A 26,692-nucleotide genomic window follows, 5' to 3' on the forward strand; every position below is an offset into this window, starting at 1 on the left:
GGCTGCTTGTACGAGAACACGCGAATGTGTGTGTGACGAAGAGCAAAGTGACACATCGTTGGCGGAGGTGTGGTTGAAAATATATAGAAAACGGTGTTTATCTGCGGCTGTAACGTTCTCAAATCAGTGCCAAAGGCGAGCTAGGATTGCAACTCAAGAGCTTGAACAGGCAGCAAAGCAAAAAGACGAGCAGCGACCATGGCAGGCAGGCTACCGGCATGCGTAATCGATGTGGGCACCGGGTGAGTTTTTAGTTCCGATTGCCCGCGGGGGTCTCCAATCTCCGCTTGGCCGGAAAAAGAGGTCGTCTGACTAATACCCTGTTTATCGTGCACCTCCAGCTACTCCAAACTGGGCTTTGCCGGAAACAAGGAGCCGCAGTTCATCATCCCCTCGGCCATTGCCATCAAGGAGTCGGCCAGGGTGGGCGATACCAACACAAGGCGCATCACAAAAGGCATCGAGGACCTGGACTTCTTCATTGGGGATGAGGCCTTCGATGCCACCGGCTACTCCATCAAGGTTTGCTCTTGATCCGTCAATTACCAACCAGCCACTTCACCTTTGTCTACTATTTATTCAGTATCCGGTGCGTCACGGTCTGGTGGAGGACTGGGACTTGATGGAGCGCTTCCTGGAGCAGTGCATCTTTAAGTATCTGCGCGCCGAGCCCGAGGATCACTACTTCCTGCTGACCGAGCCCCCGCTAAATACTCCTGAGAACCGGGAGTACACGGCAGAGATCATGTTCGAAACGTTCAACGTTCCTGGCCTTTACATCGCCGTGCAGGCTGTGCTCGCCCTTGCCGCCAGTTGGGCCTCCCGATCCGCCGAGGAGCGCACTCTCACGGGCATTGTGGTGGACAGCGGCGATGGAGTGACGCATGTTATACCAGTGGTAAATAGCACAGTCCATATCTTATCGGCGTGGTTGTGTTTGTGTAGTGGGTACAGTGGTTACCCGAAGGGGGGGATAATTATCATTATTGGAGTTAAAAAAAGGCGGCTGAAAACGAGTCCTACTTGTCCGTAAAAGTATTTTTTAACAAAGAATATGTATATGCATATGTTTATGATATTTCAAAAGGGCAATTACGGTGCTTATATTGTGATTTATATATTTTGCTTTTATTTTTTAAAAGTTTAACAGGACTTAGTAGTTTTAAAATATTGTTACTTTAAAGTAACGGCAACATCGAAAAGACTTCTTTCGGATATTAAATAAAATAAATTAACCTGATTTTCATTTCCAGGCCGAGGGCTACGTGATCGGCTCCTGCATCAAGCACATCCCCATTGCAGGCCGCAACATCACCTCGTTCATCCAGAGCCTGCTGCGTGAACGGGAGGTGGGAATTCCACCGGAACAGAGCCTCGAGACTGCCAAAGCGATCAAGGAGAAGCACTGCTACATCTGTCCGGATATCGCCAAAGAATTTGCCAAGTACGACACGGAGCCGGGCAAGTGGATTCGGAACTTTACGGGCGTCAACACGGTGACCAAGGCGCCGTTCAGCGTGGATGTGGGCTACGAGCGCTTCCTGGGACCCGAGATCTTCTTCCATCCGGAGTTCTCGAACCCCGACTTTACCATTCCGCTATCGGAGATAGTGGATAATGTCATCCAGAACTGCCCCATCGATGTGCGGCGCCCGCTGTACAATAATATTGTCCTGAGCGGTGGGTCCACGATGTTCAAGGACTTTGGCAGGAGGTTGCAGCGAGATATCAAGCGATCGGTGGACACGCGCCTCCGTATCAGCGAGAATTTGTCCGAGGGACGCATTAAGGTGGGTTCAATCACAGCAGTTGATGAGTCATACAGTAACTTTGTTCATGGTTTTTGTTACAGCCAAAACCAATTGATGTTCAGGTGATCACGCATCACATGCAGCGGTATGCCGTGTGGTTTGGAGGCAGCATGTTGGCCTCAACGGTGAGTTGTACTACCTTATTATACCAGAGGACATCATAATAGCCTGCATCCTCTTGCATTTTCCAGCCCGAGTTCTATCAGGTGTGTCACACGAAGGCTGCCTACGAGGAGTATGGCCCCAGCATTTGCCGTCACAATCCAGTTTTCGGCACCATGACATAATTGATCCGATCGAATCGGCCTGCAGCAGTTATTATTGATTTATTTTCCAATTTTAAATTTGATTTGTTCTCCAACTTTATATATTGCGATTATGTATTCCACGCTAAAGTATTAGTAATGATTCTTTTCTATATATGTGTTAAGCTCTTAACTCTGTGTAAATCATTTTCGTTCTCTTTAATTTTGTGTGATTCTGTTAAGCTAACTTTAAAGCAACAACTCTGATGTCTGCCAGTTAAACCCCGCTAATTAAGGTGCATTATTTCTAGAAGTCGACTTTTATACTATACTCAAACACGATCACACACAGTCACACCAAACTATGCTCTTGGACATCCCAGCTCTATACACAATTATATATGGAAAACCTCTACTTGTCATAGTAATATTTATAATTGCAATAACTGCAAAAAATGGTTTTAAGAGAGACAAAAAGGGAAACCGCAGAAAACTGAATGAACAAAAAAGGAATATTGATGAGAAATCTGTTTGTTATATTGATAAGCGTAATTGAAAAGGCATTAAATAAATCAATAAAACAATCTTTAAGCTCAACACGGTCGCCGCTTTTGATCTAAAGCTTGTACTGGAAAATTTTATTCAATGCATAAGTTCATATTATGTATGTGTTCAAATTGCTCTAATATGTATATATATATATATATGTTGTATATATTAAAATTTTGTGACGGTGTCGCTTAGCTGAGGGAATAGCAAAAGGTGGTTTCCATAAAAACAAGTTTCCAGCCCCAAATCCTACAAACTTTTGATACGTTTCACGTAATTGACAAATTGACTAATCCACGTAGTCGGAGGAGCCCTCCTCCTCGTCATTGCTGTCAGAGGACTGCGCCGCCGCCGTTTCCGGTAGGCGCAAGTGCTCAGCGATCCGTAAATTCTGTAGGATTTCCCGCATGGCATCCATCCACCTCAACGGGTTCTGCAGTCCAGCTTCTGCAATATTTTCGAGAGAGGTTCGTAAATGGGATATCCGGTTGTGATTCTTCTTGGAATTTTGGGAAAAACTACATTTTTAAAACAGATTTGAACAGCACCAAATGTTTCCAAACAAGCATTCAAAGTAAAATAAAGAACAAATTGTACGTTAAAATGCAATCAATTACATTTTTCGCTAAAACAAATATGTTTACGGCCATGAATGTAATACAGCCAAACCATAAACATCTTAAGATCCGTTTTCTGTGACGATACAGCAACGACGCAATCTTATTATCATACGAATTTTTAATAAATAAGTACTTTTACGTACCTTCTGCCTCACGGATGGGCTCTGCAACTCCGGCAGCTCCTGCTTCAATGTTAGCTTCAGCTGGAGCTGGAGCTGCTCCTGCTGGTGGTGCTGCTCCTGCTGCTCCTGCTTCCTGTGGCTGAGCAGCTTGTGCCAGGTTGTTGATGTTGAAAGAAGGCAAAAGCGATTGGAAAAACATCGATACGGAATTGCTCGTGTTTGTTGTGGGGCTGCTGCTTGATGAAGATTTTCTGCAAAGAATTGAACTCCTAAGATTACTGCAGTCTATATGAGTTAATCACTAAATGATCGAAATATAGAGGTCATAAACCACATATGTACATATGTAAACCAGTTTCATAATGGGGTCATACAAGTTCAAGTAATGTGCTGAGTGGTGCAGAAAATTAATTTTCGGACTTCAGAAACGAAATTCAATGGATTGAATTATGCAGTTAAATTCAATGGATTGAATTATGCAGTTCTCAGTCTATTAATTCTCTGATTACAAAGCAGATATTCACTGTAAACAAGTATTTCAATGGGGTATTCCTGAACCTGATGGACCTACCGCTGGTAGCAGTTGACGCTGTTCGGTGGCGGCAGTGGGTCGTAGGTCATGATGGCTTGCTTCTCCTTGGACACAAAGACGGCCAGAGGTACCTTTTCCTTATAGTCGGAGAGTATCACGTGCCGCAGGATGGGTCTCGGCGGAGTTCCACCATAACGCAGCGATCGTTTCTCCTTGTATTCGTTGACAATGGGTTCCTTGTTGTCAATGCGATCCAGCACTACGTTCACGTTAGACTCCAGCCAGGGTAGCACCTCGTTCTGACGCCAAACGACACGGGCACGGCACACATACAGGCACACCAGCTGGTGCAGGGCAGGCGATTGACTGGTGGACAAGATAAGGCATTCAATTTCACTTTATAATCGCAGGAGATAAGACCCTACTTACTTTCCCGACACATCCGCAAAGAATACGACGAGGCCAGCACTCGTTTGTCGGTCTGCACGGACATCTCGTCCAGCAAGGGACGCAGCACACCCGGGAACATGAGCAGGGCGTACTGAAGCGCCTGGTTGGAGCGCTCACAGGCACCGTGGAGCGTGTGCAGAGCCAAGGCATACGAGTAGGCCATGTTGGGCAGCTGATTGAGGTTCCTGGCGGCATTGTACTCCTCGTAGAACTCCACCAGCCAGCCAAACTGCTTGCTGCGCAGGGCATAGTAGTCAATAACCAGGATCATGGCAAGCGGATCCGTGTCCGGCTGCAAACTGAGCAGCAGTTTGGAGATCTCGAAGGCGGTGCGGCTGCAGGCTCGCTCCTCCAGGTACTGGGCGTGCTTGAACAGGACGATATAGAAGGAGCGGTTCTCCTGGCGGCGGTAGTCCAGTCGGCAGTTGCCCGACGTCAGGCTGAAGTTAATGTGCAGCGACGATTCCAGGAGGAGCAGGGCGCGCTCCAGCAGCTCGGAGGCCAGGGCAAAGTCCTCGGTCATTTTGCACACCTCGCTGAGCTGCACCAAAGAGTCCACGTGGTAGGGACATCGTTTGATCAGCGTAATAAGGAATTCCGAGTCAATGCGCTCGAGGGCGGACAAAAACATATGCTGCACTCCCTGGTAGTACTGGCTGTGCTCAAAGGCGAACCACTGGACATCGGCTCCACTGTCTGTGATGGATTTGGAGGACACCGATGGCGAGTCGGGGGCGGGCAGCAGCTTCATGGTAACGGTGTTCTTGGTCAGCGGCGGCCACGATTCCTTGGCAGTCACCATGTAGGTGGATTTAAGAGTGGGCTTCTGCCTGCCGCGCTTGGTTCTGAAAGGACATCATTAGGTTTAAACAATTATAAAGCTGGTTACTAATTTACTAAAAGTTATGACAAAACGAAATTAAAAATTTGTATCTTAGATCACCACTAATCATTTGCTACAAACTTGTTGATGACGAGTTTTTGATAATTGTAATATGATAAATCATAAGCACTTATTTTCTGGCTTGGCTATTGTAGGTTAGAATATTGAAATGGAAAATTGTGCCAATAGTAGCAGTTTACTCTGGGTTATAAGATAGTTACTCCTTCAACTGTGGGCCTATGAGACCCAAACTTACTCCACTTTGACCACTCTCTTGCCGAAGGTGCGTCGCATCTCGTTCTGCGAATTCAGGTGCCGCAGCTCCACGGCCAGCAGTTTCTTTTTGGCTGAGCTCCCGGCGGCTGCGGCAGCGGATGCCAATGCCACCTGTTTCGCCGATTGCCTGGGCACCGCATCGTAGACCTTGCCCAGGAGCGGATCCACCTTCTCGAAGTATTTGTCCTGGCGCTCGTTGTCCTCGCTGCTGATGTGATTGCCACTGGACTTGGCCTTCTTCTTGCGCTTCTTTTTCTTCTTCTTGGCCGCGGTGGCACTGGGATTTGGCAGAGCGGCCGAGGGGTGCTCCGTTTCGTTGTCGTCCTCCTTGAACTCGCTCTCCGAGAGACTCAGACCGGGTTGATTAAGCTGGAAAAGATAAAGGGGGTGGTGGAATGGTAGCGGGATTGGAGATTACGTGGATAGTTGATGAGCTGGCGATTAAGATTAGAGGCCTACCAGATCGAATGGATTCAAGTGCGACTTGCGGTCGCGCCGCATATCGCTGTCCTCCAGTTCATCATTGTCCGACAGCTCCTCGCAATCCTCGTCTTCTGGCGGCGGCGCCAGCAAATCAGCGTCGCCCTGCAGCTTCTTCAGCATTCGTGCAGACATCCTTTTCCGCTTGTCTCCGTATGTTTCGTGTTTATTTATTTATTTTCGTCGTAGAATACGTGATGTATTTTTCTGCGCTGAGTTCCCATTCGCACATTTGCAGAGTTGCCAGGCACTCGGTGGCCACCCGCGTTTTACAACACTGGCCAATGCAGGTGGTCACGGCTTGGCGGGAGTTAAAAAGGAGTATTTTGAATGTTAATAACTGTTCTCTACGATTTTCAAGTTAAATAAGCTCAGGCGGATTGAATTCAGTGCTTTCACTACAAATAATAAACATTTTGACATATTTTGCTATTGTTCCAAACAAAATTATTCGGTTTAGCCGAAAAAAACAGTTTATTACATAAATTTTAATATTTAAATTAAACTTTGATATCTACACTTAGAATTCCTGTTCAATTCTGCTGAATTATATAACCAGAGTTAAAACTTAACATATTGTAAAAATAAGTTTTTTACTATAAATGAAACTAAAAGCTTATATTTTCTTTTTTCTACCATGCCCAACTTAACTTTTGGCTATATAGAAATTAAAATTAAACAATATTTTTATCCTATTCGCAAACTTCGTTAAATCATCCAATTCTTTGTTGAAATGTTGTGGACCTTATATTAAGAACATATTAAATACTTAAAAAAAAAACTACGATCTTTTTAAACATTTTGTGTGTACAAGTAAAAGTTATAGTTTAAGAGCGTTATTTTAGGAAGTTAGACTAACTAATTAAAGTATATTAAGCTAAGATAAGAATAAATCAACCAAGATGGTAAAAAAAAACGTTTTAAAACATAGGGGCCAATCGAAAAGACCTGAATCGTTATTTGTTTTAATTGACAACAAATTTTCGTACAATTTGGCTTGGTTCTAAACATGCCGTGCGTGATGAGTGTTTCACAAATAGTTCTTGCCATAAAAGGCGCCTCCGATGGCGGCCAAGATGGTAAGTATGAAGGCGGCCACGTAGAAGAAAGTGCTGCGTCCTTGGCGCAAACGATGCATCATCCCTGGTCCAGAATGGTTTGATCCGATCGTCTGGTCGCGCAAGATGTCGAGCTCCTCCTTAAGAACTAAGCGCTCGTCCTCCAGCATGCTGACCTGCTTGAGCAACTTGGCCATCGGATCGCAGACTTCCTGAACATCGAAGGTGTCCTCGCCTCCCTTGGTGTCCAAAGCGGATGAGGCTCTTCCTCCGCCCGCCTGACGATACTGCTCCTCCTTGGACGGGATCAGATCACACCGGATCTTGGTCTCCCAGGTGCTTTCCGGCGTTTGCAGCCTCCAGAACTGCGGCAGGTCGCTCATGTCATCAGCTGCTTCGGCCGCCAACAGGAGAAATTTGTGGCGCTTTTGTGGCGGTTCCTGGAGAATCGGCTGCATGAAGATGTCCACGTTGACCTTCTGCCCAGGTTCCAAAACTCCGATGTTGGGACGTACAAAGAACAATCTCGGGGTGGTGGTCTTCATCTTGAAGGCAACCCTCTGCGAACCGCTCAAATTCCCGATGACTAGCTTCCTGCTCACGGAGCGGTTGAAGGGTCCCTCAAAGACGATTCCGTCGCACGGCTCTAGGGACAACTTGCTCTCCTTCATGTCGTTCATCTTAAAATCTTTCTACCCTTTTAAATACGTTGCGAAATATTAAAACAAAAATGTAGGTCGCACGTGTTTCGATAGAGCCGCAAAAGTGAACAGAAATAATCGACTACTTTGACACATTACTTTTCAGGGTTGAGTTTAAAGTGCACGATTGGCTCGATAACACAAAGGTTTGACTCTATTGTAAGCGTGGTATCAGTATTTTATTTTAAAAGCTCTTAACTTGAGTCCTGCTCGCATTCGCTTTCTATTTAAAACAAAAGTTCTATAAAATTTTTTTTTTTATCTTTTCTTTGCACATCTGGACTTGTAAATAGCGTTGTAGAACGTAGAATGCCTTTTAGTGTACTTTCCCTTTAAGTGATACCTTAAACATCTTTTTTTTTCTTCAAATCTTTTTTTTTTAATTGATTATGATTTATGCAGATTTGCATCTAGGTTTTAAAGAAATTTAAGCTCAAAGTCTTAAAGCAGGTGGTAAACAAAGTTTTTAACCACTAATAGTGGGCGACCGCGATATTATTTTATTTAATATCCTTTTTTGGTGTTTTTACAAAATAATTATAATTGAATAACACTTCTTGTTTTGAAAAGAAAAATTTTTTTGTAAATGGAAATTAAACATTTTTTTTTTGAGTTAATCTTCACTTAGCTCGTTTTTATTGTGTTGTAATATAATTAAAGATAACTTTTTGCCTTAAAAACAAAAATTGTTGTAAAGGGAAAGCAAAAATAATAGAAAAATAATAAGTTTTCCAAATTATGAAGTTCCTCAATTCGTTCGTTTTTATTTTGTTTTTCGATTCGTTATTATTTAAATATGTACAAAAATTCGATCAGTTTGTGGGGTTGAGTTTTCCGATCCTCTACCAAAATATCATGCGCCCCGCATTGGGTGAGGTGGCCTTGGACAGAATAATGTTCGACAGTTCTTCGTCCTCGAGTTCGTTGCTGTTTCGAAGGGGAGGAGTTGTGGGGGAAATACAAATTAAATAAATGTTTGACAGGACTCTTTCGATTTATGCAATTATATACACGTTTATTGGTATCTTGTTTTGTTTTTTCTTGGTTGTTTTGCAATAAATAACAATGAATGTTGGTTGTCGAGACAGCGGATGCTGAGTGGGCATCGGTATTGATCACGGGTGCGATGATGGGTTTTTCGAATTTGATTCGACTTGGAGGGTGGGTGCTTTTGTGGGTTGGATGCAGTACAACAGGCACAACGATAACAACAGTTACAACGGATTGCGGTAGCCAATTTCGCTTTTATGGTCTACAAAAGGTCCAGCAGGTATGGAGAAAGATAAGAGAGAGGGAAGAAAAGAAAGTGATAATATATATACAAATAAAACAAATCGAATTCCATTAGAGGCACAAACACAAATTTAAATACTGAACGCAAAAGAACATAGCAATAAACGTAACAAATCGGGATGTAGACATGCGAATGATGATATAGTATGGACTGATAAAGCAGGGTAAAGGGCTACATAAGGGTCAATAATACACATTTCGTTTTAATTAAGTCACATTTTATTTCTGTTGTTTTCCTTTTTCGTTTTTTCGGGTTTGTTTTCAACTTTAGGCACTATTTAAATATTAAATATATATTGCAAAAATCAATTAAAATATGCCTTATAAACTCCTGCGCTAAAAAATAGGTTTGTACAGCATGTTTTGTTGTAAAAATGTTGAATTAATTAAATTTCCATTATACGTAGTTTAAATATCACTTAAATATTTTCGTTTCAAGCCACATGGGTTAATTTTAAACTTGCAATTTCTAAATTACGTTTGCGGACGGTTACAAGAACAAATTGCATACGCGAGAAATGTACAAATTTTAAACATATTATTTATAAATAGCATATTAAATATAGAGTGTTTGTTTTGTTTTCGTTTTCCAATGTATTTTTTGTTTCTTGTAGTGTTTAAAATAAGTTGATTTTGTTTTATGGTTCTATAAATAAGGTTTCGTATTATGCAGTCGTTAATTGTGTTTTTTCTTTTCATAAATTAGTTTTTGCCGTTTAAATTCGCTTACTCATTTTAAAAAAAAATTCATTATCAAAATCAACAACTAATCACAAGGCAAATAGAGTTTAAAGAGAGACAGTGGTAAAGTAAAGGGAGGTGAGTTTGTATATAAATTTTTCAAATTTGGGCAACGCAGGCGATTTTTAGTGGATGCTTTGCGTAACGAGTTGAGTCAACGAGTGGCGAGTAAAAATAGCGGGCGAGTACCAACACCAGAGAAGAGAAGTAGAAAGGCAGCGAATGGAGATAGAGAAGGCTTTTTAGGGGTCCCAGGGGTCTAAGGGTAGATGATTGAGTGATCGGGTGAGATTCTTTTTAGATGTCACAAATGCAGCGAGTGGCGATTAACGGGTTAACAGGCACTTAGTGGGCGATTGGCGGGTAACTTAAGCCACATTTTCGCGAACTGATTTCTCTTTAAAGAGCGAGATCTTATAAGAGATATCTTTATGGACTGTAGAAATAATATTTGTATTGTTTTATCACAATGTTACTTCAAACTTTGTTAAACAAGATAAAATAAGAATTATTTAAACTTAACCAGCTAAAGGTCTGTATGGAAAAATATGTAACTATCAAGCTTAGAAATCAGTTCGCGAGAAAGGGGCTAAAATTGATATGGAGCAGACAGCGAGCGACGAGTGGGGACAGCGAGTCCTCGTTCTCCTCGTCCCTTCGCCTTCTCGTTATGGCTTACTTTTTCATCAGCGAGCGGACCTTCTTCATTGTTCGATTAAAGATCGTCTTGTTGTTTCCCCCGGCACTGTAGTTGGAGCCCAGCGATGAGTTTGAAGTCTTGTTGCTGGTCAAACTGGCTCCGCGATGAACCGAGGCTGAGGCTCTTTGTTGGTTTCCATGGCGCAGACACCCATCCGGCTGATCCTCACGCTCGCTTTCCGTCGCACTCACACCCTCGGGACTCTGGCGTTCCCTTACCCTTTCCCTCGCAGGCTGTGGGGGTCTTTCGGGTGTAGGCGACTTTGAGGAGGAGCTGGTCTCCCTTCGTTGGGGCTGCGGGGTCATTGGAATGGCCAGATTTTGCATGCTCTGCGTTCCATCAGCGAGTTCGATACTCGGTGGCAGCAATTCTGCTAGGGTCTGTTTGCTGAGGATGTGGTCCAGACTACGGGACTTCCGGTGCTGCTGGACATTCGCAGGCGGAGACAGGGTGTGCTTGTCCCGCCGCGTCACCGATTCACTGAGGGGAATTTCCGCCTCCTCTTCCTCAGGTTGCAAAGTGCTCGTGGAGCTGGCATTCGTCAGAGCTGTACTTCCCGCTGTCACCTTGGCCGCTGCTGCCGCTATCCTTTGGTCAGGAGTTGAGCCCGCCTGATCCAGCAGCCCATCCACGCTGTGCGATCGATAGCCACTGCCCATGCCGGCACCAGACCCATGACCCAATCCCGCGGCCGAACTTCTCCTGGGCGGCAGATACTGCCAGCGGCGTCATATTCTGCATGGACGCAGAGCCCGCTCCGGACTTGTGGAGCAGGGCCGCCTGCTGGGTGCGGTAGGGGGTCAGGATCTGGGAGCGCTTCGAGGGCGCCCGCGAATAACCACTCAGCTGCGAGGTGCTGCCCCTTTGGCGGGCCGGCGAGGGGGATTGGCGGTACCTATTTGCCTGGTGATTAGCTGCGCGCGAGACGGCGTTTCAAGCGATTTCGAGTGTGTGGCAATCAGAATTAAATCAATTATTAATTGGTAAGAGTATAGAGTAATGAGTAGTGGAGTAGTAATGGGTTGGCTGGCTTGTTGTTTGGTTGGTGGGTGGGTGAGTGTGTGAGTAAGAAGGTGAGGGTATGGGGTAGATAGAGAGAGAGAGAGGGAGAGAGATAGGTAGTTGTACTAGAGAGTGTGACTTGAGGATCTCTGCTTAAGTTTAGAACATATTCGAGTTGGCTAGCTCTGTAAATCTTTAGCTTAACTGGGCTCACTCTACGCTGGAGCCGCTGGGGGACTCTGGCAAGAGCTTGAGCTCGGACTTGAGTTGGAGTTGGAGTTGGGAGTAGAAGAAGTAGTAGTTGTAGTACTCGTTGGCCCACCTTGTCCGCTGCCATTGGCCGCCGCCATTAGGCCATCCACCACACTGCCTGCGCCACCGCCAACACATCCGCCTCCTCCAGTTCCTGCTCCCGATCCTCCGCCTGCTCCTCCGCTCTGGTAGTCGGAGTCGTTGCTGTGCATTCTTTGGTATGAGACCGAACCGGGGGTGCCGGGCACCATCGCCGCAATGCGATCGATATTCTTTTCGCCGCGCAAAAATCTGCCGCATCAGAAGAATGGGAATCGTTTAAGTTTTAAGGTTATTCGGAGGCTTATGGTAATTCGGTAATGGAGTTATCCATCGTCCTAGTCCCAGGCTAATCCAGGTCTAAATGCGTCGCTTAATGTACCTTTCGAGCTTATCGATGCACGCGTCCTGATAGTCGTGAATCCAACTGACCCCGTTGAAGTGCGCCACACTGCGCATGTCCTCCGGCAGTCGCTCCACCTCCGGCCAATCGAAGTGCTGGTCCATGATGGGTATGATGTTGCAGTTCGAGTTCAAGGCAGCCACAATTTCCTGCAGATCAGAGAGAGAGCCCCATGATGAGTACACCTCTTGGCCGACAAGGGGGTTCTCCCCCTCAGATAGAGATACTCACGCGATGCACCCAGTCCTTGCAGTCCTCGTCGTTGATGCAGCGGTGCAGGGCATCGGGCGTTAATACTAAGACAAAGTTCTTTGCCTGCCGAATACTGTTCAGGAGACCGTTGTCGAATTTGCCCGCCTCCAGGCGTTCCACGTCGATGAACACGGAGAAGCCTCGCAGCTGCAGGTGAACCTGTAAGAGACGGTGCCTTGTGAGTGCATGTTTTCCCCCCATTAACAGCCATCAAGTGTACGCACCTTGAGCAGACTGGCCAGCTGGGAGCCATTGGAACGCCTGTAGCTTACAAAAACGTCCAGGGTCTTGGCCATGTTCTCCTCCGACGAGCTGGGCAGTGAGTTCTCCAGGTTCTTGACCGCATTGAGTATGCGCAACCGGTGAATCGAATTGTGGATGCCACACTCCGTCATCAGCATGTCCTCATTGACATGCGGCAAGGCACATTTATCGATGCCAGCATTCAGCATGGCGTACGTATAGGTGCAGTAATCAGTACCGATCTCCGACAGAAACTGGTGCATCTTGGCCGTGTCCTTGGACGAGTAGTCGGCCATGCGCTTGAGATTTTGCAGCTCGCGTTCGAAACGCTTCAGCAGAATTCCATTACCGATCCCAATGTCGGCGCGCAGGTTATCCTGGTTGAGCTTCAGCAGCAGATCACCGTCCACCTGGGACTCGTTGAACTTGTCCATGTAGTCATTGAAGCCGATCTGCTTCACCCACTCCTGCACATCCTCCACGGACCACAGCGGCACCTGCTGCGACAGCTTGTGCGGCACCGTCTCTCCGATTAATCTCAACGCCTGGGCGGCGAACTTGGAGGCAATGGCATTCGGGCAACTGGCCACTGTTTTCAGTGCTTCGATGGCGTTGATCTCCCGGAAGATGTCGGTGTTGCCCTGCTCCCTCTTGATGCCCGCCTCCATGCAGAAGTGAAAGGCGGCCAAATTGCGGGCCTCCTCGCGATTCGAACTCAGAACGGGGACCAATCGCTTCAGCCAGTGCTTGCTCTGCCCATGGGCATGGGCCAGATTGGATCGCGCAAAGGCCGACGGGTCGTGGGAGGTGACAAATGGTTCGACGAGGTCCAGACAGCCAGACTTCAGCACCTCGGCCTCAATCTCCTTGTTGGCCACCAGCACAGCAATGGCCAGACACGCATAGTACTTGATATTATCATCGTTGTGGAAGGCCAAGGGGAACAGCCACATGGGCACCTTGCGCAGGATCATCTCCTCCTGGTTCTCGGCACCGCCGTAGAGCGATAGATTCGCCAGGGCGCTGGCACAGTGTCGCAATGTCTCCAAGTCGCTGGTGCGGCACTCGAAGAGTACGGCATCCAGGCCACCCAGCCTTATCACATCCGAGCAGGTGCCTTCGGAGTGCTTGAACAGATGCTCCAGAATGCCAGTGCCCACGCGGGAGTGCTCCATGTTGGAGTTCTTGGTGCAGACACAGGCCACATTCACCACCTTGTCCAGGCCATTGTCCACCACATGCTTGCGGTTCTCGGTGGTCAGACACTGCTCGAGCAGCTGGGCGGAGGAGAACTGGAGGTCGGGCTTGACGCAGTTCTTCATGAGAAGATCGAGGCCGCCACTTTGGCGCAGGGAGTTGCACAACGAGTAGCCCAGCTCGTGGCCATGGGTGGGCACTGCCCAAGCTCTTCGGATCACCTCGTTGATCTTCTCCAGGTACTGCGACTTCTTGGCACCAACATCGTGGACGGTTATGGCACTACCCCCTCGCTCGTCTTCTGCAGGGAGCTCACTATTGAGGTCAGCATGTTGGAATACTTGTTGATGGTCTGCTCGATCTCCTGCTGCCCACTGCCCGCCGTGAGGGACTTGAGGTCATCCAACTTGAGATCGGTGAGCTTCAGCATCTGGCCGTTCATCGCGGACATTTGGGAGGAGCTGGTGATCATGCTGCTGCCGGTGCTGGAGACGCCCTTGTGCGACATTGAGTAGTTGGCCTGCGAGGCGGAGGACACGTGCTTCTCCTGGCTGATGATCCCGTTGGAGGTCATCGTCTGCGACTGCTGCGACTGGGAGATCGCCTTCTTGTCCGCAGAGAAGTTCTCACTCTGCACAGTAATACTGGAGGCGGCCACATTGTTGCTCGCCTGCTGTGTGATGTCGCCGGTGCGCAGCGAGAGTGCCTCCTGGATATTTCGTTGTGGGATGATGCGGGAAGAAGGTAGAGCCATTAATAAGGATAATTACATTTTGGGTGATTTAAAAACAGGAAAGAAATCAATAAATACTTAATAACATGATGCAAATTTACAAAAATAACAAATTTTAAACTGTTATACAAACACTTTAACACTGAATTTATGTTTTAATTTGGTCATGTGAATGTAGAACCAAAAGTTGTAACTTTTTTTTGATTATTTTAACCATTATAAATTATATATTTAAGTTGCCTTGATAGAATAATTATTATAAGGAGCAAACTACATGCTTATAGTGGCTACGTACAGTATAACAGTTATTTTAAAGAACCTGTTGAGATTCAAGAACGCCGCTTATAACCGTTTCGAAAGTGTTATACTCCACTAAAACGCTAGTCCTAACATTGAATAACCTAACTAGACCACTAAGTCTAGACTAAATCACAACAAACACGCCCTCTTCTCCCTGTTATACCTTGCTCTGCTCCACCTCAATGGGAATTTCGCGTACATTTTTCATTTGATTGCAGTTGTGGTTATTGTTGTGATTGGGTGTTGTAATTGTTGAGTGGTTGGTGTTGTTGGCCGTTGTTGGTGGCTGTTGTGGCTGTTGTTGTTGTTGTGGCGGTTGTGATGGAGGCGGTGGTGGCGACAGTGGACAATTGCTAATTGGCTGTGGGGGCGGGTTAGAACTTTTACGTACTCTGGTGTGCGAACTACAACTGGAAGAGGATTGCGACGACGACGAAGAGGAGGCGGAGGCGGATGCCGATGCCGATGAAGAAGAAGTGGCCGAAGTGGAGGCAGCTGCTCCAGACATTCTGGCAGCGGACGCAGTGGACATGGTTGTGGCTGCCGTTGAACCCGCCACCACTTGAATGGGCTGTGGCGGTGGGGAGAGCGGTGAAGTGAGCCCAAAACGACTGGGGGGCGTGGCAACCGGCGGTGGTGATAGTGGCATCTCCACAATGGGACTGGGCGAACGGGTGGGCGTAAAGTCGGACTGTCCGCTCGAGCGGAAGATGCCCTTGCGAACGGGCCAAGGCGCCTGATTGGACATTTCTCAATTTCTCAACTGAAGAGGTGGCAGGTATTTCAATGCCAAAGTCGGTGCGGTAGTTGCTGATTATTTCGTTCCGTATAATACGTATACGAATGCTGATGTATTTCGTTTGCGTATTTTTTTCCGTCCTATATACTTTGTATTTTATTTATTTTCATTCACATAAAAATAGCGCACAAATTGGCTACGTCGACGTCGCCGTCACCGTCACTTTCTCTGTGTGTGTTGTTTTTTGCTATTTGCTTTTTTGTTTCAGTGTATTTGGGTGTTTTTATCTGTATCTCTGTGTGACACTGACCGACAAATAGAACTTGTAATAATTTTACAGTTAAATGGCAATTAACAAGGCAGTTGACACAGCTTCACTGTACAAAATGATGATTCTATACACATTGCAAAGCATGAAATGACCGAAACAGACACTTGTTGAGCCACATTTGCATATGGAAATGGGGAAAACTTAACGAAGGAATTGGTAAAAGCTCACATAGCGTCGAAAGCGGTAGGCCATCTGTCGTTAGGTTTTAGGTTTTTCGTTTTTGAAAGATATTTCGTTAAGTTATCACGCTGATTTCATCAGCAATTCATTTTATTTCTTATGTTTTTAATTATCTTTTAAAACTTTTAACTTTTTATTCAAAGTTAAAATATAGAAATAACACCACTCGTTTACTTGAAACGTATTCAGTCTGTGAAATTTTCAAAATTTGAAGGTCGGTTTGTTGAACATTTTTTGTTCAGCTGTTACACCTGCGACAATATTTTCATTGGTAAACAAAATCGCTGAACGCTTATTTTGTGTTTTAATTAGGAAGTCTTTGTCACCTGCGCTTTTTGTATTTTGTATTTAGTACTATCTAGCCACAGTCACACATCAGTTTCTTATATATGCAAATGATTATACAGTTTCGTTTTATTGTATAATTCAACTACATATAATTCGGTTTGCTGAAACGCTCGCGACGCTCGATTGTCTGCTACTGAGGTCCGCGTATCGCTCTGTGCCGTTTTATTCAAAATTATTTCGAAAATAAAACAAAGAGAGCACAGCTATTTTGTTTTTGCCATAGAACATACAAAAATTCGGAGCGTTAACTCGTGGGAAATAAATCAAAAATAGGGAAGGTGATGGGGGTGTATAAATGGTATTCGATTCTCCGTTTACTTCTCCGAAATAATTTGAGATGGTGCGTGCCGTTCCACGAGTTCCTTCCAATTGACGCAAATGTCCTAAGACTATTTGAATTGTTCGCAAATCCATAAAAATCGTATAAAAGTATTTTCATTGGATTTTTTGTTAATGTTTAAACCCAAGCACTTGTTTGCTGCACATGGAGCGTGGATGTCTGACTGTTTGCCTAATATTTTGGCGGATGGCCAAGCAAAAGCACCCATTCAAATTGATGCCCTCCTGAGAGATTTTTAATATCTTTGCGATGGATTGAATGGGTATATACTTAATAAGGGGGCTCTGTCTTTGATGGACGATGTGTTGATGGAGAGTTTTTTTATGAATTTTAAAAGTAGTTTTACAGATGGACGAGTATAACAGTTTCGAAAGTGTTATACAATCTGAATGACGGTCTGTCGAACTCTATATATTTGTTAATAGATTTAAAACTGTTACTCTAAATTAAATTTTAAAGTTTTATATTTAGTTTTTGTTTTTTTTTTATAATCTGACTAATGAATTCTAGTTATGTTTATTAAAACACGTAATTTTTCAATGATGTTCATTAAGTTTTCGAGTTGACCTTTTCTCCATGTTCCAAAAAAAAACAAACAGCCATCCTTGAAACTTTGGTATATAGGCACCTACCAGGAATTTCACCATGCCATTATAAAGCAATTAAATATAATATTTGTACTTAGGCAAATCAACAATGATGTAAGTTTGTCGCCTACCAACTGATTAGATTAAATCCGCTGTTGGATTTTTGTTTCCCCCCTGTATCATTAATTCCAGGTAACCCTGGGTAACAGGTGTAATGGCAAAAACTACAAACAGTATAACATCTCTCTGGGGTCATTTGTACCTGAAATTTTTTGAACATTCCGGTAGGTTTCTCCGGCTTCTTCGATTTGCTGTAGTTACGGATAAATTTCGGGCTCCCAAGGAGCAGGCACTTGTTAAGAAGCATTTCACATTACTTTCGCGTCGAGTGTTGCCCGCTTTTCGGCGCCACACAATCGATTTTCTTTGTCTTATGAGTAAGCGAGTAAGTAGTTGTCGACTTGTCAACTTTCACTTTTGGACAGTTTTCACCAGGGGCTGGGATATTAACGCTTTGGCGCTGGTGTCCCTTATGCGAACTTAACATGCACGCGATGAACTCCCAACTGAAAGGAGTGCCATGGTCTAACAGTTAGCGAAAGCTTCCAAATGGGGTGACCACCCTTTAATGGCAGTAACTCCCCTTTTTCGTTTACTAAAAAGCTCGCAGCGAAAGCTCTTGTTTGGGGGACACATTTCAGGGGCGAGTTCAATGGCTACTTGTGGCAGGTTATTAACTCTGATTTCTGGATTGATTCTAAGGCAGACAACATAGATTTAGAATGGTTGAAAAATTATTATTTTAAAATCAGTTTGTTACAAATCATCTTCAATATCTTTCACCCAAGGGTGATTCAAAATAATAGTTTTCATATATATGTACTTAATTTTGCATCATGTTATTAAATTAAAAGTTTCACTGAATTAAAATCTTTTCGTGCTGACTTTAAATTTCTTAAAGCAAGCAACTTTTCTCTCAGTTTGACAGTTAGATTCTCAAACCCTTTTGGTTTTGATCCTTGAAGTAAGAAAGTATCTTAAATCGGACTCACCTTAATAACGGCTGCATTCTCCTCTGTTTTGACACCGTCCATCTCCAATCGATTCCTCATCGCCGACGCACCCTTGCTCTCTTGATAGTCTATGTCTCCGGTTTGGAGGCGCTTCATCTCCGCCGAGTTGCTGGTGGCCTGTTCGGAACTGAAGCCATCGGTGACCACCTTCGTCTTGGACTCGGTCTTCATGCTCTTCTCCTGGAACTTGATCGTGTCGATTGTTTTGCTCGACCCGCTCAACCCATTGGCACTCAGCTGGGCGGCGGTGGGGTGGCTGAGGCTGCCAAAGCTATGCGGGCAGTCGTCGTCATCCGGCAGGGTCACGATCACATTGCTGTCATCGTCGTCCACCAGATTCTCGAGCGAAGCCCGAATTCTGGAAAAAAAAATATTTTGTAAATTTAATTAGCGCCTGTTTGCTATATTTGCTATCTCCATTGGAATGCCTTTAGTAATTAAGTTTCAGCAAAAGGTACATTCCTCTAGAGTGCTTAGAACAGGTTACGTTTTCAGCTATATAGAGATATTAAAATAATTGATTTAATTTCTTAATAATTTAGTGCATACCATATGACTGGTATTTTCATTGAAATAATTAAACATAAAATTGAACAAAAAAAAACCCATATCGTTGTTAAAACAAGTTTAAAATTCTTAGTAATTTTGAGGTGTAACGCCTAGAAATCAGTAAGAAATGAGAGTGACACACAACAGAAATTGTGTTATTCAAATAAAATAATAATTAAATCTCTAGTTAGGCAGAAATCGTAGGGTTGCAAAAACAAGTTTAAAATTCTTAGTAGTTTTGCGGTGACCCACAAAAGAAATTGTGTTATTCAAATAAAATGATAATTGAATCTCTAGTTATACACAAACCGTAGGGTTTTTTTTGTTTAGTTATTTATATTAAATACAATTGATTAGCGTTTGTCAGTTGACCATGAGAATTTCTACTTCATGTGTCATTATGTAAAATATTGCTAATGAGCGGAACAATGGTTTATTCGACTATATTACTATTCAATTGTAGAAAATTCCTATTTCCTAGAGACCACTGAGCAATCACTCACTTCTTTTGCAGCTGGGTGATCTTATCCTGGCTGCTGAGACCCCTGAGATCGTCGATCGACGGATGGGCCGATGTGAGTTTGGGTGCCAGCCTCGTCGACGTCGCATGTGACATTGTGCTGGGCGCTGTGATCGCAGAGGCTGAGGTGGTGCTAATGGAACCAGGTCCACCGGTGATCCGCTCCTTGGCCAGATCGTTGATTTCCGACATGGACTTCTGGATGTTTGTGAGATCTCGCTTGATTTCCGCCGCCTTCATCTCGGATGAGGTGGACAGAGCCTGGGTGGTTGAGGAGCTGGAGGATGAGGAGGTGATGTGGTGGTGCAGGCGCTGGGACTTCTTCTCCACCCGCGTCGTCGTGCTGCTACTGCTGTTGACAACCTGATAAATAAACAACAGACGGACACAATTATAGAAAGTCGGGTTATTTTCTGCCAGAGACTCATAGGCGGAAAAATGCGCGGAATGTGTGTCGTACAGAGATATATTTTCCCCATAGCTCTGTGCAAATATTATATAGATATTCGTATATATATATTCGTATGAGTGTGCTTTACTGTCTGGCGCTATCAGTACTCGCATTTTATGGCCCCCGGGCGCTTAACTTGGTCTTTATAAATCAAATGAGCCATTTGTTTTGGGATCGACATTTGTTTTGGGCGCTATATAATATTTGCCTTTCATGGAGCTTACCCCGAAAAAATAGATGGATGGGTCTCTCTATCTAAATTCCTCAATTTTGATAACTAGCCAAACGCTTTATGGCACGGAAACATATTCTATTTGATTAGGGATTTGCCTTGAAAACGGCTTACTAAGCATATTTTCATTGAACAGTTTTACAAGCGTTTAGACAAAGCCATTGACCCTAGGTCAGTAAACTTGATGATGCTCTCATCAAGCTTTAATTAGGTAGGCAACATTAATTTTAAATAAGCATTATTATTTTATTATATCTATAGATTTTATACAAAACTCTGACACCTCATAACTTTCTAGGAAAAACCCAAGGAAGACAATTTTCTATTTATGGTTTTGTCTGCTGAAAAGCCGCAGCTCGAAGAGATTTGACAAATGCTCGCGTATTACGAATCAAATCTAATTTTGGCCAGGTTTCTGGCGTCTGCCATCTAAAAAAAAAGCGAAGAAGAAGCCCCAAAAGTCAAACAAGTTGAGCAGTTGAACGTTGATATATAAGTGTGAGTGGGTTGCGATTGGTTTTATATGGCGTTCTTTTTGGTTGGGCAATAAAACATGTGCACACACATAAATCGAGAGCGATTTGAATGGACGTTACGCATACGACATGTTGGCCAAAGCAAGTAGCAAACAATTCGCACCCCCGTCGCTCTCTTTCCGGCTGACACAAACTTATCGGTAAGGTAACACTTTCAAGTGCCCCTGATCAATAAATATTTCCCTTACAAGTGCGGAGGGTGAATGAGTTTGTCTTGGACATGAAATCAAAAGATTAGATATCACTTGTGTTTCTTTTTTCCTCGATTTCTGCGTCATTTACTAAATTACCACAATGATGTTTTGTACGCGGGAATCGGTTTGACTAACCTTCTTGAATGTCCCGTTTCAGCTCGGGTATGGTAACTTCTTGAAAAACTCCGCTGATTTCAATTGAATTTCATATTACGTATACGCCTCCGTTTTGATAAAGCACTTAACTCGGGCACATATAAACGTACGCCAGCGTTTATATAGCTAAATAATCAGCTTGGGATGAGAGGCTTATCAGACACAGACAAACACGATGGTTGAAAATACATATAATTTCATATAGATTTTACTTTCTGCCCTCCACAATTTTCTATTTGCAGGACTTTTACTTTTGTTCACTCACTGACTTTTTCACTTTTCGTTGGTATTCTCTTTACTACTTTCGTTGTTCGTTGTGTGGTTGGTTTTCATTTATTTGTGCAATACTGATAACAAAGAGAGTTCGTTTAATTGTTCGTTAATGGGCAAAAAACCCACGATTCTTTGCTCATTGATTTCGTTTCGGTACTCGTTGAGGACCAAATTATTATTATAAAGGTGATTTGTATTATTTATTTTTTTTTTTGAAAGCGCACACGCTAGCAAAAAAGAACTACAGCAAAATTATTTCCGCCTCGGCTGAGTGTTTTTGCTATAGTATTTCTTGAATTTCTTAGCGCGTCGCTGGTTCGTTCGTTTCGTTAACTAAAATAAAAATGAGCGCCGAGCACGAAATTTCTAGCTTCACAGGCAGCGTGGGAGCTTGAGAGCTTTTAGTTCTGTCGCGTCGCTGCCGGCGTCATTTTAAAGTGCGATCGACAAAGCTGCACTGAGAGAAAATCTTCACTAAGTAAGTATTTCATGATGAATGATGAGTAGTTGGTCAGAAGAAGGGTATTTACAATTCTAAAACAAAAACGATCTCAGCACTGAGATTTGGGCTTGGATTGCCTAATTTCGGTATTCAATTTTTTGTAAAACAAATAAAAAGTGTTTTCTGTGTAAGAAGAGAGATAGTGAGGTAGTGAAAAAAAGAGACAGAACCGAGTAGCTAAATGGCAACACATGGAGGTGATAGCTTTCAGCATATGTGTTTTGCAGGCAGAGGAATTCTAGGAAATCAAATTGTAAATACAAGTCTGGGCGGCTCTGGCTCTCCCTCAGCTTTTATGTGTTTATTTTCGCCGTGTTTCCCTTCGCTTAATCTTTAATTTATGCCGTGAATAATTTGCATTTCCATAATTCAGCTGCTAAGTTGGGCTCGGTTCACGTTTCTGTCTAAGCTTTTCAAGCTTCAGCTTCTCTAATTAACGAGTTCTCGGCTTGCGGTCGATTTGTAGTTGGTTTTTTTTTTTCAGATTTTCTGATTTAAGCTGTTTGAAGATTGTATCTCGTTCTGCTCATTTTTTGATGTTTACTTTTCTGATTACCACGGGACTTTTTTAGTGAGAGCGAGATCTCTTTAGCTTTGTTTTGTTTTCATTGAGTATTTGAATAATTGGGTGTTAATATATGCATAATTATTCAGCAAATTTGTTTAGCCTTTATAATATTTGTTAATTATTATTGAGGCTGTTAAGCTTGTCTAATAGAATTAAATACGTTTTAAATGTATTTAAACATCTTTATGGAGACTGGTTATAATACTCTATATCTGGATTTTTATTAATTTAATCTTTCATAAATATTAATTATTTAATTAATTTTACTATTAAGTATTATTATGCACAGTGCTCTGATTCAATTAATTATAATTTTATTCATTGATTAATTTATCTACTTTCGTGCATCCATATTTAAAACCCCTTCACATTTTATTACAGATCTCCTATCTTTATCATAACATTATAATATCTTATCCCGCGACATGATATTCTTTTTGTTCGGTTTACCTCAACAATTTCTGCGAAAAGGAAATCATATCGCAAAATTGGCTTGCTAACCACCTAAAATAAAGCTTTTTCATTGGAAAACTTAAATTGTCATGGCTGGCGCAAAAACCAATTCGCCGAAGCAATGGTCAATTTGTGTTTTATTCTATTGAGTATAAATGAATTTGGCACAGAGAGCATCTGGTTCTGTATAGGCCCCTATGTGCGTTGAAATTAGACTGATGATGCTTGTTGAACTTGGACCACAAACACACAATCTCAGTCACAACCAGGATGTAAACAGATAACGAGTTTATCACACAATCAAAACTAAGGGAAGCGAATTCAGCACGATTCATGAGGAGATGTGGGGATTGCGGGGGCAGATGGAACCGGACGGAATCGGAGGCACTCTGCTCTGCTGACGTAGAATTCGATGGCGACGAAGTGTGCCGGCTGCCGGCAAGTGACTCAGCCTCAATTTAAAGCGAGTCAATAAGAGACACCAAAAAAAAAATACTGTAGAGAATGTGTTTTTACTTAAATACCCTGTGTTCGTAAGAAGTACATTCATTTTTGGATTTAACTTAATGAGCCATAGAATTTTTTGTATATATTTTATTTATTTCATTTTTTTTTAATTTTTAATAAAATAACCGGTAAAAAACGTTTGTATTTATTGTTTTCAAGATTATACAAAAGTTGTCTTCCTTTATTAATTTGCCTTCCAATAAGTCTCTCACTATTTAAAAGTTATAGCATACTTCTTAGCAGCATTTTTTCGTCAATAGAGGATAAAAAAAAGTACAGAAATACAAAATTGCCTAATCAATACAGAGCATATATTTAATTTTATAAATATACTTCCAAATACAGGGTATTTAAAAATTCAAATTCCTTAAACCTGCAATCTTTCGCATTTGATTGTGCAAGGGAGATGTTCAAACATTTGCGTCAGTCATTGCAGCGCTTAACTAGCCGGCAAAATGTGTCATAAACTTTTTACAAAAGCAAATTAATTTAACTGTCCACCTTATAAACTGTCAAGTTCTAATTTAGAAAATTAAATCAAGCTTGATCAGGTCAGAAGCTATTTTCGACATATGATTGGTCAGCAGAAGAAAACTATTTTTATGGCTAGTTCGATAAGAAGTAGATCAAGATAGATAGATAGATAGATACTGAATGTGAACATTTAAGAGTTTTGATGGATGGTTTTTCCAAAATTAAATTAATGTGGGTCAGTATCTATTTTTAGCAGACGAAAACTGCAAACCGTTGATAAACTATATAAATGGCAACTTTCTTATCAAAATAAAAGCGGGGAAAATTCTTAGATAAAAACGTGTGCTGGCTATGCAAATTCTAGAGAAAACCCAATTCGTATCTTATCTATTTAAATCATAAAAAAAAACATAAAAACTTGTTAACAGGTCATAAAAAGCGGTTAAACATTTTTACGGCACGTTTTGGCTTGCCTTTTGTCTTCTCCCCTTTTCTAAATTGTTCAATAATTATTCGAGTGTTTATTTATGTAGCTACAACTCAATCAAGCCGGGCCAATAATAAATACGTGATTAATAAAACCGACTTTATTCGTGTACAGCAGCCGCAACGTCGCCAGTGTGGCTATGGAATGCCAAAGGGTAATCTTATCAGGGAGGAGGGGTCCCAATAGAAGGGCATAAATTGTGCCTGTATATTCAATACAATCGGTTATCAAATGTTAACCTCTAGGCTTATCGGTGGAGCAGTACCGCCGAAAGGTTTCAACGATTAGGGGTTCCTTAAGTAATTCGTTAAAAATAGCGACATTATGCCAACTCTGCTTGATTCCATACGTTCAGTTACGATATCTGAACTGATGACCACTGCTGCGTCAGATTCTATTTTGTTTAATCGAGCACTTGAGTGGAGGGAATTCTTGGTACACTTAAAACTAAACAAAATCTTCAGCGAAGATAATGTTTGAATCACAATAAATACAACTACAGAACCAATGGTCCTATAAAGAAAAATAAACTTTCTACACTCTACACTCTGGATCTATTAAAATTGTCACAATTGGAAATGCTTTCTCTGAACTTAAATGATAGCTTCTCTCAATTTATCGCCATATATTTATATTATTTATACTACTATTAATTATAATCAATGCTTACCTGTTGTGATGTGGACGTGGACTGGTGTGAGGTTTCCTTAAGACTACTGCATGAACTAGAGCTGGTGTTAATTTGCCTGCCATTCGCGGTGCTGGCCACCACACCGCCCACCCCACCCACTGCAGATCCATTCAAGGTCGTGGGGGTGACTGTGGTGATGGTGCTGCTGCTACCGAGTGGTTGCGGTGAGCCGTTCTTCTTGTGGAAATTCTCGATCAGCGAGGAGGCTGGACTCAACACCCCACTGGGCGAACTATCCGAGAAGTCTGTCATCTGTTGGGTAAATAAAAATGAGAGGAGAAATGAATGAGACGTGTCAGTTTGCAATGCAAGCTTATCAGTGAAAATACTTGTGGAATGCTTTCCTTATATGGCAGTGAGAAACCTAAGCCATGTAGATATGTGTACATACACGCTTACATATCTCTCAGCTTTTAGTAAAATGTGATAAACAGCAAGTATACAGAAATTGTGGATTCCCCATAAAGTAATAAAATATTCAAACAATTGATGGGCCATTTTTAATAGCACTCTTTCAAATTCTTAACGCGTGCCATTCAATAAGATTTATGTGTTGTATTTATTCATGGGCTATATAAATGGTAATTCTTTAAATAGTAAAGGTCTGAGGACTTTAAATTATTTGATGTTCACTTGTAGTTGATTCTCTTGCTTTTTTTTAATTATATACATTGCTTTTAAGGTCATGATTAAAATAATTTAAACATAATACCTCTGACCTTATTTATTTGCTGATCTCAAACAATATTTCCCTGATATCTCAGCTTGCAATCAATAATTTTTCATGGTTTTTTTTTTTTTGGGCTAGTTAATGCCACAACTTTAGATAATGGAGCGGCTCGCCATAAAAAACTTAAACAAGACCCTGAAAATTATACGGTGAGATAAATAGACTTTCAACGGATTTCAGGGGGTCCAACAACAAACGGAACAAGCCGACCAGATTGAGCAGAGGATCTGGTTCGATTCGGTCAAGCCAGCTTGATTTATATTCTTTGCTTTGCATTTGCGTGTCTTACAATTAAAAATTTGCATAAATACAATACAGTGATTTATCTGAATTTGCTAGAGAAGTAATTAATTTCTCTGCAATGTGATTTGTGAAATTCGAATGGCGCGTGGGCCGTATGTATTATTATTTAAATCACACAGTATGGCTGATGGGTGTGTATTGTAGTGTTTTGTGTGTGGGCAGAAAGAGACCTTATTTAGTAAATACAGCAGCGGGAAATTACTATGGCTGGGCTTTAAATAGGATGTCATCCTAAAACGAGAGTCATAACTCATCAGAATGTCAACCGGTTTCTCAAATGACATGATATTCCCTGCTGCTTAGAATTCAAATTTTGATCCAATTATAATGCATAACGTTCTATGAATAAACCTTATATTAGTTATTGTGGTAGACAAAAGCTATCTCAATATATATTTCAGACTTAAAATTTGTTAGCAATTATGAATTGTATATCTTATTCCATTAAACCTAAATTGTAGTTCTAATCAATAATTTGTAATTTATTCAAATGAGTAAGTTACAAATAAGCAATGCTTAAAGAAACCGTTACCAAGCAACAAAGAGAGAAAGCTTTTCGCCCGAGCTTTTTTTCGTTATTTCTCAG

General features: G+C 42.5%; 4 protein-coding genes across 4 annotated transcripts in view; 1 reads left to right on the plus strand and 3 right to left on the minus strand.

Annotated features, from left to right (window-relative positions):
- The first annotated feature begins 13 nt into the window (after positions 1-13).
- LOC128257685 (actin-related protein 3) lies at positions 14-2,653 on the plus strand. Its single transcript, XM_052988803.1, has 6 exons — positions 14-242; positions 342-522; positions 584-898; positions 1,254-1,790; positions 1,853-1,936; positions 2,003-2,653. The coding sequence occupies exons 1-6, from the start codon at positions 199-201 to the stop codon at positions 2,096-2,098; spliced, it is 1,257 nt and encodes a 418-aa protein (XP_052844763.1). The 5' UTR covers positions 14-198; the 3' UTR covers positions 2,099-2,653.
- Positions 2,643-6,331, minus strand: LOC128257684 (transcription factor 25). Its single transcript, XM_052988802.1, is given in 7 exon segments — positions 2,643-3,052; positions 3,369-3,598; positions 3,919-4,245; positions 4,309-4,330; positions 4,333-5,174; positions 5,469-5,857; positions 5,948-6,331. Coding segments are annotated over 7 exon segments (2,124 nt in total). The 5' UTR covers positions 6,104-6,331; the 3' UTR covers positions 2,643-2,894.
- Positions 6,332-6,896: 565 nt separating this feature from the next.
- Positions 6,897-7,849, minus strand: LOC128257689 (vesicle-associated membrane protein-associated protein B). The gene has a single exon (XM_052988806.1). It carries the CDS (start codon positions 7,704-7,706, stop codon positions 6,999-7,001), a length of 708 nt encoding a protein of 235 aa, XP_052844766.1. The 5' UTR covers positions 7,707-7,849; the 3' UTR covers positions 6,897-6,998.
- A 614-nt stretch (positions 7,850-8,463) lies between these two features.
- Positions 8,464-26,692, minus strand: part of LOC128257682 (NAD(+) hydrolase sarm1) — a 41,072-nt gene continuing 22,843 nt past the window's right edge. The window contains 11 exon segments of the mRNA XM_052988800.1: positions 8,464-8,654; positions 10,441-11,177; positions 11,179-11,375; positions 11,786-12,006; positions 12,137-12,306; positions 12,389-12,568; positions 12,634-14,153; positions 14,156-14,558; positions 18,460-18,838; positions 19,533-19,912; positions 25,053-25,325. Coding sequence (XP_052844760.1) covers positions 8,570-8,654; positions 10,441-11,177; positions 11,179-11,375; positions 11,786-12,006; positions 12,137-12,306; positions 12,389-12,568; positions 12,634-14,153; positions 14,156-14,558; positions 18,460-18,838; positions 19,533-19,912; positions 25,053-25,325 — 4,545 coding nt within the window. The 3' untranslated portion in view covers positions 8,464-8,569.

Source organism: Drosophila gunungcola (assembly GCF_025200985.1).
Source record: "Drosophila gunungcola strain Sukarami chromosome 3L unlocalized genomic scaffold, Dgunungcola_SK_2 000002F, whole genome shotgun sequence".
In the NCBI taxonomy this organism is placed as follows: Eukaryota; Metazoa; Arthropoda; class Insecta; order Diptera; family Drosophilidae; genus Drosophila; species Drosophila gunungcola.